Source organism: Cydia splendana, chromosome 23, assembly GCF_910591565.1.
Source record: "Cydia splendana chromosome 23, ilCydSple1.2, whole genome shotgun sequence".
Lineage (NCBI taxonomy): Eukaryota > Metazoa > Arthropoda > Insecta > Lepidoptera > Tortricidae > Cydia > Cydia splendana.
Genome location: NC_085982.1, coordinates 13,173,675 through 13,191,848, shown reverse-complemented (window position 1 = coordinate 13,191,848; position 18,174 = coordinate 13,173,675). Strand labels below are relative to the sequence as shown.

The 18,174-nt window shown below is 35.7% G+C and overlaps 3 protein-coding genes across 3 annotated transcripts; all 3 read right to left on the bottom strand.

Annotated features, from left to right (window-relative positions):
- Nucleotides 1-581: 581 nt before the first annotated feature.
- On the bottom strand, nt 582-3,911 carry LOC134801995 (CD63 antigen-like). Its single transcript, XM_063774613.1, has one exon. It carries the CDS (start codon nt 2,758-2,760, stop codon nt 1,996-1,998), a length of 765 nt encoding a protein of 254 aa, XP_063630683.1. The 5' UTR covers nt 2,761-3,911; the 3' UTR covers nt 582-1,995.
- A 118-nt stretch (nt 3,912-4,029) lies between these two features.
- On the bottom strand, nt 4,030-5,157 carry LOC134801994 (tetraspanin-12-like). Its single transcript, XM_063774612.1, has one exon. The coding sequence runs from the start codon at nt 5,064-5,066 to the stop codon at nt 4,281-4,283; it is 786 nt and encodes a 261-aa protein (XP_063630682.1). The 5' UTR covers nt 5,067-5,157; the 3' UTR covers nt 4,030-4,280.
- A 9,405-nt stretch (nt 5,158-14,562) lies between these two features.
- LOC134802015 (CD63 antigen-like) lies at nt 14,563-15,804 on the bottom strand. The gene has a single exon (XM_063774627.1). It carries the CDS (start codon nt 15,734-15,736, stop codon nt 14,975-14,977), a length of 762 nt encoding a protein of 253 aa, XP_063630697.1. The 5' UTR covers nt 15,737-15,804; the 3' UTR covers nt 14,563-14,974.
- Nucleotides 15,805-18,174: the final 2,370 nt, after the last annotated feature.

Here is an 18,174-nt window from a genome sequence, read left to right as displayed (position 1 = left end):
TGGATAATTCGCAGTTGTTGCAATGCAAATGCAAGATATTTTATTCTTTAACTTAATATTGATAATAGAGAATTGAATGTGGCAAATAATTATTTATTGTGAAGTAAAATGTAATTCAATTTATTGACTTTAAATATGACAACATATAGCGTAGGCAAAATTTTTGTCATATAAATAAATAAATACGCGATCGATTGCCAAACAAAGTTTAGTTTGCGTGGTCATATAATATGTCATGAAATCATAATTATTTAGAAATAAAAGAAACTCATAGTAATATATCACAAAAAAATATTTGTTCAACTATTAAGTATGCAACTATAATAAGTATTCTTTGGCAATACTTTATATTTTATACCTACAATTATTAGGTGTGGGTATTTTTAAATGCATTTATTTAACAAAGATATTTGATAGTGACCTATAATTGCGAATTTAACATTTTTCTTTACTTTTATGTTATGTTTTACATGTTACTTTTACATTTTATGTTCGTTTAACTATCAAAGTACCTATGTATTAATGACTAATGGCAGGTTTCAAGTAGGTAATCAGTTAAGTAAATTAGTGAAACAAGGTAATTAGTAAGATGTCATTTATTACACATTTCTGACACATCACAACGAAAAGGTAACTTAAAGACTAGGCATTCCAGATATACTTTAGAGATGTCTGCAGTTTTCTCTAAAATATACCCTTTTGTTATGTATAAAAATCTAAATAATTATATACATTTCATAATTGTGATTTATATACTTAAAACTATCTTACCTAACACGTGTATAGTTTTTGCATGCAAAAAATATTTCTTTAACACATAAATTATATGATTCGATATATATTTGTACCTATATGTTTCTTTGGCATGCGATAACATTTACGAAAATATTCTACAGAAGGTGGTATACATATGTTACATCTAAAGTCCATATGAGCAGGTAAAAAAAACTTATTCTAGTCCAAAATATACAATAATATGGACGGAGAATGAATGTAGCAAATATATATATATATATCTAAATATAACGATGCGTAATCTATTGCATAATCGCAACCAAATAACATGGTTACGTTGGCACTTTGATATTTCAAAACATGCTTCATCGAAGCCAATAAATTATCATTCAGAAGAACACATTGCGTAACTGCCTTAGAACCAATCGGGTTCCCAAACACACATCGCTAATAACATGACAAAACACCATCGCCTTTAACAAAACAGTCGGAAAGTTCCATCGAAACTCGCGAAGATACTGCATTTAAGTTCTATGTTCTATTTGAGGTCAAACATTTTCTCATAAGCGGCCTTCGAGGTAAGTACAACATATACCTGTCCATGGCGCGCTCGCTTTCGAAGCAACTTAGAGCGAGTCTTGCGAAATCAACGTTGGACGAGGTACATACTCGAATGGTTTTATAATTCGTCACGACTTGGAGGGGCGCGAGGTCGCATAGCTTAAGGCTTTAAACAACTAATGCTAAATTCAACCTTAGGTTGAAAGTAATACAGCTCAATTTCAAGGATGTGTTAATGGGCTTAAGTCACTCAATTGCCTAAATATACATGATTGAGTTAGGAGGATCCTGATTAAAATCACTCAAGGCGATGGCATTTTGACCTCAACAGTCGATTTCATTATGGCAATTAAAGACCTTAACCATAATCTTAACTAAGACACGAAGGAATGCGGAGATCTTAACAATTAAATAATAATTACGTTAACATAAACAAGTTGCCTGATTTTCCTTGATCAAGGAGACGTGGGAACTTGATGCTAAATGCAGCAATCTAAAATTAATTATGCATATCGGCATATTCCATTGTCATACTTAAGTTATTTTGAACCTTACAATGTAACACTTTAAGTTGAGAATTCTATGTTTATTATTGTAAACAACGTGCAGATATGCATAGTTAAAACTGCAGTAAATCGCGTCGGATTCGTGTCGGATATACTAAGTCGGCGGTATAATACTGGCTAACCACAACTAATACTAGCACTCGGTCTCACCTTCCTTCTTCTCTGGGATATAATGTTCCACCTCCCGGAACAGATGAAACAGTCTCCAAGCGATCGCCACTCCGACGATCTCGAGAATCATCATAAGTAGTGACGCAGCGGCGACGGAAGAGCTGATAATCTTGGTGTACACTGCAGCCACTTTAGCACAACCCACTCTCTCATTAGCTTCCTTGTCCGTGAAGTCACACAAGGCTTTGTAAAGGCTGTCATGACAGCATGACAAAGGCAGATCATTTCTAAAAGCTCGGTAATCTCTTGCGTCGTTGGCACCGCAGCATTTCAGCTTCCGTTCGATCCACTCATACTGCCTTGCGTGTTCCTGGTTGTTTTGTATGTTGTAGAATCCATCGTACACTGTATCCTTAATGAAACGGTCAGTATCTTCACCATCCACATACACAAATATAAGCACTGCTGAAAGCACTTGGAACAGGATCAGGAAACTCAAGAATCCACCGTAAATCCCGAGGATTCCTCTGCTTTCCCGCTGCGCGCCGCACCAACCACAGAAGGCGATGATGATGATCATGACCCCGAAGATGATAAACAGCCATGGCGCCACTTGAGGCCAGTAAACTCTCCAGTCAAGTAAGTAATGGTTCATATTCCGAAGCCGGACGAATTCCATGAGCTGCACGAAAAACCATATTCCCGTGATAGCTGTAGCCAGCCCGAACACGGCGAAGATGATGTTGACAACGTAAAGCACGTTCTTCATAAAGTCTTCCTTAGCCATGGCGATAGGCGACCGCGCCGCTAGATCGTTGTCGACGAAATGAGGCGGCCGCGCGCGCGCAACACCTTTTATTAACGCGCGAAGGCCGTAGAGCGATCAAGTCGTGACATACATAAGATGGAGGTGATTACGTAAGCTTTTGGACAAGAATTTTGGATTAGAAAGCTATCGTCCTATACTCCTAAATTAATTATCTAAGTACGATTATAATTATGATCTTTAGATTTACAATTGTCAATCGATGACGCATACCTATTTAGTTCAACCAAAAGTGACTCATGCATGTAATGCTATTATAAGGTATAATTGTAGCCATTAAGGGTTATAATGGCGTGTACAAAAATGCACTTGAGTTACTTTGGTTTTGAACAGTCGTTAGTTTATGAGAATCAAATTAACACATCAGTACAGACATTTACGTGAGATTCTAAGATATAACAACATAGCAGTTAGGACCATAATGAAATGCACTACAAATCGCACTTGGGTTACTTTGATTTTGATCAGCTTTTACAATACGAGAAGCAAAGTGACTCATATGTACGTGATTGTCAATAACATTTTAGACTATAAGGTTAAAGCAGTTAGGACTATAATAGAATGTACAGCAGATCGCACTTGAGTTACTTTGCTTCTGGAACAGTTTTTACTTAGTGAGAACGAAAGTGACTCATGCGTACGTGATTGTCGATTACATTTTATACTATAAGATTACAGCAGTTAGGATTAAAATGGAATGTACAACAGATTGCACTTGAGTTACATTGATTTTAAAGTTTCTACTTAGTGAGAACCAAAATGACTTTTATGGACATGAATGTCAAATTCATTCTAAAGCTTAAGATAATAGCAGTTAAGATTATAATGGAACATCTAATCAAATGCACTTGAGTTACTTTGGATCTTAACAATTTACAATTAATGAGACGCAAAGTGACTCATACGTGCGTGAATGTTCATGCCATTCTGAGGCTTACGCTTAAGGCTATTAGAAATATAATGGAATGTATAACAAAATGCACTTACGCTACTTTAGCTCTAAACAGTTTTAGGTTATGAGATACAAAGGGGCACAAGTCCACATTAATCGCTTTGCCAATTTAAGAAATAAAACAGCAAATAAGTTCACAATTGCGTATATAACGAATGCACTTATAATTATTTGCTCTGAACATTTTTAGTTTAAGAACAAAAATGACCCAAGTAACATGGTATAGATCATCCTTGTACAATTTTATTGATTAGATTATACAAGCGTTTACGATATACGACCATAACGTTCAAGCGATTAACAATACATTTACGTTTACAATAAAATGGGTTGGGTCTTTTTGGCTTTTGTGCTAATGATAAATGCCATTAAACTAAATGATTCAAATAAATAGTGTCAAATGAAGCTACACTAGCAAGTCTTACAACATATGTTACGTCATCGCTTAGAGAAAATGTTACTTACTCTCGCTTTTTTGAGGATAGAAACAAGCACAAATACAGTCTTAACACTAAATTAGTTAGAGTCTTTATAGAAGCACTTTTTTGGTTTCTAATTCTCTCCCATCTATCACTTGAGGTGTTCTCCTCCTGTTCTTGATTTTCTTAGACGTTGAAAAAGCAACGGCGAGCGTTAACAAGCCAATTAAGGCAGTGAAAATGGAGACTCCAGACAAAACTTTGATGCCGATTCTTGCATATTGTGCTGCGACTTCTGAACATCCGTGTCTCTCATTGGCTAGCTTGTTGGTCGTACTACAGTCAATGGGATAGGCATCTAGAAAACTGTACCTGACGACATCACAGCACGATTGAGGGAATTCGTTTCTCCAGCTGACGTAATCTCTTGGGCTATCTGCGCCGCAGCAATATAGACGTTTCTCGACGTTTCCAAAGTACTGTTCAAGTTCAGGATGGTCTTTCATTTGCGAATATGCGTCCCAGATTGTGTCTCTGATGAAATTATCTGTCCTAGGACCATCAGCGCAAACTAGGGCAACTATAGCCATGCCCAACAGTAAAGATGTAGCTACAGAGACGAATATCCCGTAAGTAGTAACCATCGACTTACTGTTTCTCTTGGCCCCGATACATCCGCAGCAGGCACTGAAGATCACAAACAGTGACGTCACAAAGAACATCCACGGGACCGCTTGAGGCCAGTACACATTATAGTCCAGAAGGTAATGATTGCTGTTCCGAAGCGTGACGAACATGTTGATGTAACAGAAGAAGGCAATAGAACCACTGAAGAGGATCAGTCCGAATATCGTGAAGACGACATTTAGCACGTGTAGAGGGATTTTGGAAGCCATTTTTATCACTTCGCGGCACTTGTTTTCAACTTAAACGTGTCACTGCGCGCGCGCGTCGGCTACGAAGGCTTACAATTGAATGGCGCGGGGCGGGCACTAATAACTGATCTTATAGCTAGTATAGTATGTGATACTTGGTCTTGATCAAGGTTGTAAGGATTCTTCGTTTGATGAATGACTCATGATGATTCATGTTTGTTTTGGCCGAAAATACGATTTGTGGAAAACTTATGATGGTGTTCGGAATTCGAATGAAAAGGGCTCATTGTGTGGAAGCCTTATAAAATTTGAACGGTGTTCGTAGTAGGTACCTACTTAATCATAATCAATGTTTAGTAAGTAATTGTGAGTTTTAGCTGTTAAGATGTAATAATTATTGTTGTTTTATAAAAAAAGAAATATAAGTACTTATACCTAATTACTGGGAGTTTGTAGTAGCCCACTGGTCCCCCACTTTTCCTAAATAATGACATAAGATTCTTGAGCTTATTACTGTGGGCTTAGTCAATTTGTGTAATAATATCCTTATAATATTTTTTATTTATAAGATTAGGTAAGTATACAGAATCGACGGGAGAGACGCAAAAATAGAAGATAATCGCTATGTTTCTGTATTAGGTACCTATTTTCTTCTATTGTGGTGTGCAATATAGTATTTTGTATTGTAACGTGTTTGTTACCACCACCAATATTTTATAAAACAGTTCCGTTACATAGGTACATACTGAAAGACAACATACAAGCTAAACCATTTAAGATACACACCTTGAAGTTGGAAATATACAGAAAGTAACTAAGTAAGTTCCTCGGATATTGTAGAGCCTTAATGATAAGGTTATTTTAATTTATACCCCATAAAGGATGACTCACGTTAGACCGCGCCGTTTCCGGGCCGGAGCTCCTGGCGCATCGTTTTCTATGGAAAGCATCACGTGATCGCCTGTCATGTCATGGAAAAGTAAGCGCCGGATGCTCCGGCCCGGACACGGCCCGGACTAACGTGAGTCATCCTTAAGAGGGTCCAAATGGCGCTGAAAGTTTTTACGGCTTCTACATAGTATAGACGAAGTGGCAGATAGAAACTAGTCTTTAATCTTTCTAAAATCTTCAACTACATAGGTAGGTATCTTAAAATCTATTTCATATTTACTTTACCATATAAGCACAGTGAATCAGTACAGAAAACCCTACAGATTCGCAATGGTATATAATTATCTACAACAGTGGCCACGTGTATGGCGTCACGTGTTCAAACGAGACAGGTGATGTTATCATTGTCTTTGTCATACTTCCTCGCTGAAATGCGGAAATAAATGCGAATATAATTCTAGAGTTAGACCAAGAAAAGTCTGCAACGATTTTGATAGCCCACGCGGTGCAAGTGTTATTTATACGTCATAATTTCATAGAAGTTTGACGTTTAAAATAACATTTGCACTGCGTGGGCTATCAAAATCGCTGCAGAGTTTTCTTAGTCTAACTCTATGTACATAAAAGAAGTTGATGACAATATAGTGAACTGCAAAAAATACAGGCCAATTAGAATGTACACTGATAGACATAATAGGTTTTTATTTTTAAAATACTTTGAAAAAGGCGTTTTTTACATAAAAAGCTAATCATATACATATTATCAAAGTTTTTGAAACGTAACATCGTAAAGTTAATAATTATGTTTTTAAACGAAAGTGTATCCAATTAAGTAAAATGGAATTATTACGGCTATCCACTTTTACAATATTGCATATCATTAATAAATGAAGTACTGGAAAATTACAGAGATGGCAAAAATAAAACGATTATAGAAAGAGCTTAAGTTATTTAAGGCTACTCAGGCTCTACTTCTTTAATTGTAAGTTCTTTCTGAGTAAAAATTACATGTTTTCTTACAAATTTACAAATGCAACACTGCACGTGTCACCTACACTTTTTATTGTTATTTTATTTCCTCACTTCGTAGTTTACGGAAGTTTTTTTTTTTCGTGAAAAATCAATACTTTTGTAACACTTTACACAATTCGCATAGATTTCCGGTTTTTAATGCTAATACTTACCTATTATACTTAGAATAAGGCGTGTCACTTAGTTTCCGTGAAACAGGTAAGGTACCTATACTTAGAAAGGGTATACCTATAAAAGGTGAAGTCCTTAAAAGACCTTGACCTTGGTCGTATGTTATATGACTAGCCGCACGATTCGAACTTTAAGATACGTCAATTAATAGATCTAGAACCGATATGGATGAGTAAGTGTCAAATGTGACGTTTCTTCAAACAAAATTGTCACTTTTGACACTGACACATCTAATCCATATCGTAGCTAGATCTATTAATTGACATATTTTATTAGTTCGAATCAGGCAGTTGTTTTATAATGAGTATTTTAGACTTCTGCTAAGTTAATTCTGGAACGACTTTGACAGAAGAAAGTGTGAAAGAGACATTATAATTATCATATTTTCAACCCATATCTAGAATGTAAAATATAAATTTACCAAAAGTGCGACCAAAATCGGAATGATGACAAGTTTAGTGTCGTTAGAAGTCTTGAATTGGATACAACTTTTAGTAGGTACTTTACAGTCCGCTAACCTTATGTTTTAGTACGTTCAATAGGCCGTTAGCGGCCGCTACGAAAGCTTAAGTGGCCACGTTTTTTCATTTTAAGTCTGCCTCTTTCACACTCGGTAAATTTGACATTTATGATGACATTTAAATAATTTATCATTACAAATGCCATGGAGGGTTATCGTGGCCCGACTTTAGTATAAAACCACGAAAGCAGGCAAATTTAAATGACTGACCTAACCACAAAATCTGGTTATATGTATTATATTTTCAGGATAATTTAACTATATAATATATCAAGGGATATAGCGATAATTAACCGCAGTGATTAACCACATCTGTGTGAAATATAGGTACCTAATTAGTTTCAGGATAATTGTAGCAAGGTATATATTATACCTTATATGATATATGAAAACGACAAACACGATTAAAATCCAATTTTACATTTCTGATTGTAAATATAAAAATTACTTTTTACGAATTTGGCACGCTAGACCGTGTCCGGGCCGAGGCATCCGACTTGTCATTTTCTATGACGTCTGATCGGTGATCACGCGGTGCTTTCCACAGAAAACGAGGCGCCGGAAACTCCGGCCCGGCCCACTTTCACTCACGCTAGACCGGCCCGGCCCGGCCCGGTCTAGCGTGAGTCATCCTGAAATGTATTATTATATTTTAGATTACAATAAGTGGACCTGGCGCCCACGGCACATTCTCAGAGCTGGCGAAACGCCTCTTGGAGGCGACGGGTGACAAGAAGGCTGGCTCCTGCCTTGCGCAACGCGTCCAGCGCGGCAATGCCGCCAGCCTTCTTGGCAACCTGTCGCAAGGCACCGAGCTGGAGACAGTTTTTTGAAGTGAAAACTTCTTTAGCAGCGCTGTGCACTTTTTGAGGTGGGGAAAAAATGATAAACTCGAGACAGCGTAAGGCGTAACGCGTAAGGCGTCTCTCCTCTCTTTCTACCGCGCGGCGAAAATGTATGCCTGAGCCTGCTATTTCATTTAGGCGGCGCAGTGCGCTTGCGTGATGTGTGACGGACAATGTCATTGTTTTTTTATTTAAATGCCATCTAGTGAGATTCCCTCAAACTGGTATTAATATACCTAACTGTAGTACCAGTAGTACTTACAGTGATGTGCTTAGGGGTTTCAAGTAATGCGACAATACAACGCTAGATTTTGCGTTAACATCAATTTCACATAGTGCTGCAGACATTTTGCACTATATGTTATGAAAAATTGAAAATGAAAAAAAATGTTATTAATATTTTGAGTTACAAGGTCGTTGAGTTTTCACTTCTGCCGGCACTCCCGGAACCCGTTGTTTTTTTATTTATAATTTTAGTTGTTGTAGTTAGTTGTAGTATTATGTAGTTTATATGTTTTGTTTATATTAGTTACTTGTTATTGCTTTATGAAATAAGTAGATATAAACACAACATTAGAGCTGTTATTGGTGCACAACAGAGATGACATTGACCAGACGCGAGCACAGGCCGTGACAGTGCGTAACTTGCATAAACAGCAACTTGACTATTCGCGGCCACTCGACTGTGAACAGCTTAGTAGAGTAACTCGCTTTATATTGGAATGGAATCGTAATAGTAAGGTCCGCGATATAGACAGCCATAATTGTATGTTTTTAGTTTTAAGATATATTTAATAATAATAATATTATGTATGCTAGTTTTAAGGTATTTATCTATGGGCCAATATTTGCCTGAAAATAAATATTTTCATTCATTCATAGACAAAAAACTTGTTGTAAAATTGAAATTAATATGCACATGCTATTATGCTGGGCTGGACATATCTGCCGCATGCACCCAGAAAGGTGGCCCAAAATGGTTACTGAGTGGGATCCACGGAACACAATAGACGGTGCAGGCCGGGATTCAGGCAGACCGAAAAGGAGATGGCGGGACGACTTGGACGCATTCTACCCCAAATGGTGGGAAAATGCCGATGACAGGGTCGAGGGGAGAAAACGAGGGGAGACCTTTGCCCAGCAGTGCATGGGACACTAAAGTAGGCTATTAAAAATAAAAATAAATCATAAAAGATTTACTTATTGCATATTGCATACTGCGCTATCTCTGGACATCACTTGAAGTTACTAAAGGGGCCCACTGATTAACAGTCCGCCGGACGGTATCGGCCTGTCAGTTGATCGGAACTGTCAAAACTTTGTTCTAACTGACAGGCCGATACCGTCCGGCGGACTGTTAATCAGTGGGCCCCTTAAGATAAGTATTTATTTATTAAAGCAACAACGGTAAATGGATAAATTTGCAAATTGCGTATTTCCCAGTTAAGATGCCATTATGACGCGGTCTCTTCAGAATCTTCTTAAATCTTAAGCAGGTTTTAGTTTTACTATTGTATACCTTCTGTACACCTAGTGTACATTTTTATTCGATAGCGTGACGTGACGTACGCGTTTCCATTAAGTCTTATTTTTGATGGTATTGGGATATGGGAAACTCAAAATCCCATACAAAATGACAACGCAAACGCATACATCACATCATGCTATCGAACGAAATTTACACAAGGGATAGGTACTATATTAAATTTTGAAATAAATACTGCTGCGTACAAAAACACAATTAGCTACGCAATTAATAGCCACACCACAACCACGGTAGTAACACAAGCATGCTAATAAACAGTGCTTGTTGTAGGTTAATTATACTAGTTATCGCCAAACAAGGCCAACCCAAAAACATACATCTAAATAACAATCATTATGACACAAAATATACCAATTTGGCTAAAGAAGGTCCTTTTCTAACGAGTTTATTGGAAAGAGAAGTCATTGCAGTTCTAAGTCATTCAAAAGAACATTGAAACAACACTCAAGTGTTAAACGAATTTGAATCTTAAGTAATGGGAGGAGAGTTGAGATTGGAAGATGATAAAGATGTAAAAGAGAGTATTATGAGTGATTAAGGTACTTTTGTTCAAGATGCAAGGCCAATGACCTTTGTTATTCATATGTTGTCACTATGGTGTAAACTTGGTAGTTTGTTTGAAGAAGTATGGTGAGATTATCGTAGATGATATAAGTTGTCAAAACATCCGGCTGGATCGAAAATTGTTCTCTTTTATACCTTGACTAGATTTTATTTGGCCTCCGCCATGTTACGGATTACGTTCACGTTAAGAAAAGATTTCTCAAATATAATCGATTTTTACAAAAGTGCCAAAAAAGATTGTCAAAGTTGCAAGAAAATCTAAAACGTATGAAGCAGTTTTAAGTAGGAATTTGTCTAACAAATTAGACAATAAAAAATAATCAATGGAGTGGTGTGGCTAATATATTTTACTTTTACCATGAGATACCATAATACTGATTGTTATGGTAAAAATACTTAGGACAAAATGAGCGTCTGGACAACCGTTACATTACGAAAAATATTTTTGAAGACAATATTGATCGTTAGAGGTAATACCCATTAGGACAAAACAGTTAGGGCAAGCGATTTTAGGACAAACGTTAGAGATCGCGAGGGAGACCCTACAAAGATCTATAGTATGTTATATGTATGACAATGACACCATAATATACCACAGACCTTTGTGGGAGTTGTGCAAACATCTCGTTGAAAATATGCTTATGTTAAGATGGCATGTATGTAATGTAATATTCACTACAAACTATGGCATTGTATACCTACCTCTACTCGTTTCCACTATTTTCCCACGGAGAGCGTATTGACAGTAAAACAATAGCCAAGAAATATGCTACTGGTTATTACACAAAGAAAACATTATATAACCTTTTCTAAGCCTTATGTCTTTGAAATAAAGTTCATTTTTAGAAAAATTATTAATTACGGAATACATATGTATGTTACGTTGTATCTTGTATTTAACTTCAAAGTAATATAATAGGAAAAACAGATTTAATTTGGAATTAGTTGCACCACAATACGGTAAACAACTAAATGAGTTTCACTTTGGCTTTTACGGCTGATTTCATTGTAAGTAGGTATGTTTAGTTTATTTAGGAGGAAAACTTAGTTATATCGTACGTAGGTACACATTATGTAAATATGTATCCAATACTTCCAGACATATTAATTGGAAATCGTTGTATCTCGATAGTCATGAGTACTTACCACATTTTCCAATAATTGGGGTTCTAAAAGGAACTCGATTTTTTTCTAAGCCTTGAAGTGCTTTTTTGTAAGCCTTGAAGTGCTTTTTTGTAAGCCTTGAAGTGCTTTTTTGTAAGCCTTGAAGTGGTTTCTTGTAAGCCTTGAAGTGCTTTTTTGGAAGCCTTGAAGTGCTTTTATGTAAGCCTTGATGTGCATTTTGGAAAGCCAAATTACGGTTAGTGCAGGTTTCTTTTTATGGTTCCGTACCCAAAAGGTAAAACGGGACCCTATTACTAAGACTTCGCTGTCCGTCCGTCCGTCCGTCCGTCCGTCCGTCCGTCCGTCCGTCCGTCCGTCCGTCTGTCTGTCACCAGGCTGTATCTCACGAACCGTGATAGACAGTGGAAATTTTCACAGATGATATGTATTTCTGTTGCCGCTATAACAACAAATACTAAAAACAGAATAAAATAAAGATTTAAATGGGGCTCCCATACAACAAACGTGATTTTTGACCAAAGTTAAGCAACGTCGGGCGTGGTCAGTACTTGGATGGGTGACCGTTTTTTTTGCATTTTTTTCCGTTTTTTTTCATTATGGTACGGAACCCTTCGTGCGCGAGTCCGACTCGCACTTGCCCGGTTTCTTTTTCTATCCATTGAACTAAATACATAGTAACATAATTTCTTTAGTTTTATAGATTGATTTGTTGTTGTAATAATTATGTATAATCAATATTACGGGTATCGTAGGACACTGTGTTATTAGCAAATATCAATGTTATTTTATTTGAGTTTATTAGGTTTTACCTAGTAGTTGAGATGAACTGTGACATAACCCTATTACTCTATTAAATTTGATGGCCAAGACCGATCTCAACGGAACCCAGACAGGCCATTTGGCCAAATTGAGTATGCTATCAATGGTTTGATCGAGGCTTAACAATTGGCTGTTAACTGCTAAATTACTAGCAATTAAATGAAGGTTAGCTTAGGGCGAACTACTTCAGACTGGTGTGATGAAAAAGTTAAATACTTCTACGTTAGTGTTTAGATAAAAGGTCTACCCTTGTCTACTTTCCGAATGATTTTTGTCATGGCATTAGTCATTGTAGAAATATGTATAAATTCAATATAAAAAATGTCTGTAAAGTCGGTTTAAGGACGATAATTTTGCGTGATAACGTCATAAGAAAACATTGATGAAAACTTGCCGTAGCGTTACCATGGAGATCCGTCCTCAACGTGACACTTTTTCGTGCATGCTACCCTCGGAGTAATTAACAATGGAGCCGCCATTAACAGGCGTTCCCCTCTGTCGAAAATAGGCGGCCAATGGTCAACCACATGTCAACCATATGTATGGACTGACGCTTATCTGACATGACGTACCTATACATTTGATGTGCCCCTCCCCCGCAAAAAACGGCAGACTATTTAGTACCGAAAATTTTAGACATGGCGTCTCCGTTGGTTATATCCTCTAAGATGCTACCGGTGTTCTTCGATTTTTAAGACGTTATCATGCCAAAACATCAATTTTGCGTTAACGTTTGGCCTCTTTTAAGACGAAACAGGAGCTGAGTTTTAAATATTTTAGGTAAATATACCCGTCTCGCTAACGGAAGCGGCACCTAAAAGTAGTGCGATAAGGACAAGGCGAAAAATCCTGCGTAAAAATCTCAAAAATCGAGGTTTCGTACTCCTCTGTTTCCTCCTCCAAAACTTCACCAATCGTAACCAAATTTGGAAATCTAAATGACTATGAAATTATCTGTGTCGGACCGTTTTGCTTTTTTGGCTAATTGATATCAGTTTTGAATGCCACGCCTCTCATTGCGGCATAGTCAATTAGGCCATTTTGGCCATTTTTGAAGGGCTCTAGCGCCTTAAAAAACAAAAATATCAAAAAAAGCAAAACGGTCCGACACAGATATTGACAATAATAATCTGTGTTGAAAAAATCATTGCTCTAGCTTCAAAAACGACGGAGGAAAACGAGGAGTACGTTTGTATGGAGAAATGACCACTCCCGTTGGCTCTTAAGGCCAATCCTCGGTGGTCAGTAAATTTGAGCATTAATTATTTTATGAACCGAATCGTGATTGGAAGTTAAATTAAATTAAGTATTTTAGAAAAATTATGTTTTATTTAACTATTTACTATATTGCAGTTCTTGGTTTATTCTTAATTATAAATATTTACAATCCAGAAGTTAAACTTCGACAATATATATTAGAAAACAATATTTGTATAGGTAGGTACTTTTATAATTCATAATAAAATAACATCTGTTTCTTAATAAGTAAATGCCTTTTTATATTATACCAATTAGGTATATTGTTTACATTCTGACAACTAATTATTACGTAATTAAAGTTGTATTATCTATATTTACTAAAATTATACACTATGTATTAATATCACGTAAACTATATTACAAACTTATAATAACATAACATTCACAAAACTTTCACTACAAAATCAACAAAAAAATAATTTAAAAATATTATTTTCATGATTCTGTACTGAATGGCATGTGCAAATGGTAACTTTTTATAAAATATAACAAAAACCTTTTGTTTTGTATAATAATGGCATAATGACTGTATGTAGAACCATTGTTAATTCATTTGTCCTCTACAAAGGTACAAGTACAACAAACAAACTAACAATTTTTTCTATTATGTCAATTAAAAGCAAATTCTTCCTCACACACTTTGACCTTGTTTGTCTCATTTTAATACTGTTATTTGTGTAAGTAATATTACTATGACAGTATGTATGTTTTTACCATCAGAATATAGTATATTTTATTTGCTTTTACACTTAGATTTTTACCGAGACCATTTTCAATGAAGACATTTTGAAACACAGCAATTTAAGAATTCACAATAAAATTAATTGTCTCTAAATTAATTGGCCTTACCATAAAATCACACAATTTGACATAAGTAAAATGTAAATTACATTATATCTTCTTTGGTTATCTCACCACTAGCATCCTACAATAAATATTAAACATTCTCACACACATGAACACATTCAAAACATTTAAATTAGTAAACATCAAGAAACATTTTGCAACCAACCTTTGAACTATTGTACAAATTGCAAAAAATTACCTGAACTTTACAAATACTGAAACTTCTTTAAAGTTTTCAAAATAAAACTTAAGAAGTTTCATCCCAACGGCGGGATATTAAAGCTTGACTCATTTTACAAAACACAACACTTTACAAAAGTCCTTTCTTCGTCTCGATGTCCGTTGCTTCGTACACTGCTGGCTTTTTCTTCAAATCTATCGATAAAGCTAAAGTAGCTACTAAACTTAAGATTCCAAAGAAGGCTGCAACGGCAGCGGCCGCTGCTAAAACTCTTAGGAATAATCTACTGTATGAAACAACTACTTTTACACAGCCATGCCTATCAGTAGCCTCCTTAGACGTGAATTCGCATTTTTGATTGGAATTTTCTGAATATCCGCAGCAGGATTGAGGTAAATAATGCACACCGTGAGGCCTATAGCTTGATGAGCCTTCCGCGCCGCAGCAACCAAGCCAGCTCTCAATCCTTGAGAACATCTCCTGGTGATTCGGACTCGTTTTTGCTTCGGAAAATCCGTCGGTCAGCGCATCAATCAAATACACGTCTGTCTCTTCATTGTCGCCATATTTCAAAGTTAACGCAGCACAGGTTATGAGCACTATTAAGGTGATAAGGATGAAGATAGACTGCATAATAGTGAAGCCCTTGTTGTTCTTGGAAGCAGTGCAGCAGCCGAAGCAGCTGACGAAGATCACGAAGATTCCTGCTAAGCAGGCGACGACCGGTATCACTTGAGGCCAATACAAGCTGAAGTCTAGTTTATAATGATGGGTGTTCCTCAATGCAGTAAATTGGGCCACGTATATACAAAACGCGACACCGCCGAGGAACAACGCGAGCCCGAAAAGGGCATAAAGAATATTTAGGATATAAAGAATTACTTTACGCATTTTGGCGTTTGTTTTAACGGGAGCGGTTCGTGTGGCGCCGAACAATATAATGGCGTGTATAGCAATTGTCTCGATATATAAGCGGGACAGTTTCCTGCGTGAATCACCCTATGACGCCAATTGGTCCACTCAATGGGTCTGACCGCGGTCAATATTTTCAGAGGAACGGATAGTCTTAGCATGTTAAAATGTTATAGATAGTTCCATAGACTTAAATTGAAAGATTAAGACCTAATTAAAGCTATTTTTAGAGCGAGTTGATTAAAACCGCCTGTTTCAATTAGCTATTTAAGTGTTTGCTGTTAGAAATATTGAAGTTTTCTTTTACAATTAATTTTAAGCACCAAGTTGCTTGTTTACCTTTTGTTTATCGCAGCTAGTAGAAAAATATTTTTATCCCTGGCTAAATATGAGTGTTTTTATGAAATTAGTAGCCACATCTTATCAATATTCTTGGCCTTACATTATAAAATATGAATGGATAGTTATAAAGCTTAATATTCCGTTTTCTTTTATCTATAAAGTAGTGGACTTCTGTAGAGGTTTCTATGTTCTATTTTTACTTAAAATCCTTAATTTAATTTGATATAATTTAATTTTTAACAAGCAGAAACGTCTGCAAACAGTGCTATTAAGCTTAGAATAATAGAATTTTTCCACTTTAAAATTTAAGTGTGATCTTTTTAAAGGTTTTTCCTCTATGATAGTGTGCTATAATCATTTTAGGATTAGCTTTAAAAAAAACACCCAAGCGTTAAGAGCTATAAACCACCAAATCCAATGTAATCTAAATAGTGCTAGTTTGGATTATCATTGCCAAATCATTGCGTGTAGCCGAAATCAAAATGGCAATGACTGGTTTGTAAATCAGCTAGTGTGACAATAGGTACAGAAATAGCACAAATCTAGTAACTATCCGGTTAGGGTTAGATCAAGGACACAATCTGTGTAATTAGAAGTTCATTGATGGATTTGTATCACTTTTGCGCTTGGTATTTTGGGTTTTTCGATACTTAAACCATACCTCTTATGTACATTCTTACTTGTTGTGAATGTGAATTGCGATATTATTAAGTAAAATCATGTATTAGAAACAAAACTTATCTATCATGTTATGTACAGTGTGTGTATTTGTTTCGGCGACGTGCATTTTTATTGAATCACGCTTTTTAAAAATTAGGTAGGTACCTATGAAAGCAAAATGATGTAAATGATCATAAACGATTTATAACAAACTTTCTTTTTCTGGGTTATTTTTTAGACGCATTCAAATACTTAAACATTTCCAAAACCACATCCCAGATGCTTAGTACTAAAAAAAGAACAGTTTTTTTAAATCAGATTGCTATTTAGGTATTTGCAACGAAAGAGTTTATTTCTACTTTTAAGTCTAACCTAAACCTAAAAATATTCCCGTAATTAAGAGGGTTTTTCATTAGTCATTTGTTTACAAGCTGAGATGTCCCACCTACGTTTACTAACACGCTTGACGTAGGTATTTACATGCGTGTATGACGTATTTTATAGAACTACTTCTTACTTCTACAAGAAGTAAACTATTCAGTTATGTCGGCCTGTAGTGCGAGCTCTGCATAGTTCGGGGCTGACAACGTGACGTTTCTTCAAACAAAAATGTCACTTTTGACACTGACATATCTAATCCATATCGTATCTAGCCGTAATATTTGACATATCTTAAAGTTCGAATCGGGCAGTAGGTCAATTTGTGTAAGATTGACCCGAACAAAATAGAGCGAACTCATCAAATATAGTAGGTTAAATAAATCATTAGCCCTCGGAATGTACTATTCGGTGAAGTAGAATTGCTGATGAAGACCATAAATTATATATATAATATTATTTCATAATGTAGTGATTTTGAAAATCTGTTTTGGAAAGTCGTTTCTTTTTATTATTCCATAGCATGCTATGAAGAATGTAAGTAAGTAAATAATTTATTTTATTTTTAATTAGTAAAAGATTTATGGAATCTCACTTTTTTGTTTAAGATTATCATTACTAATTCATTGATCATTATGGAGGTACAGTATTAGGTACTAAACAAAAACAGCCCTTACCATAGGAAGTAATGCTATGTTTCAAGGAAAACGTGATTCAGTAAACAACATGATCTTTGTTTGCGGTATATAGATGTCGTAATTCCATTCAGTATTCATTATTATATATTTTCTACCTATTTAAAAGGACTTAAATCACATAAACTTACTACTATCATAGGACTTTTTAGAAATAAAGTATTTACTTTGAGTGCAGTCGTACTTGGTTCAAAAGTAGTGTACTTAATATTTCTTGTTAATTTGTAAAAATAAATGATCTGAGTGTACTTCTTGATAATTGTAAAACATTGAAAACTTGTAAGTATAACAGTATTGTTATTGCATTGTTTGTGAAAAGTAATTACTTACTATTCCATATTT

Bases quoted from the DNA above. Each gene is read 5' to 3' on its own strand.
- LOC134802015 (XM_063774627.1), bottom strand. From the start codon at position 15,736: ATGCGTAAAGTAATTCTTTATATCCTAAATATTCTTTATGCCCTTTTC.
- LOC134801994 (XM_063774612.1), bottom strand. From the start codon at position 5,066: ATGGCTTCCAAAATCCCTCTACACGTGCTAAATGTCGTCTTCACGATA.
- LOC134801995 (XM_063774613.1), bottom strand. From the start codon at position 2,760: ATGGCTAAGGAAGACTTTATGAAGAACGTGCTTTACGTTGTCAACATC.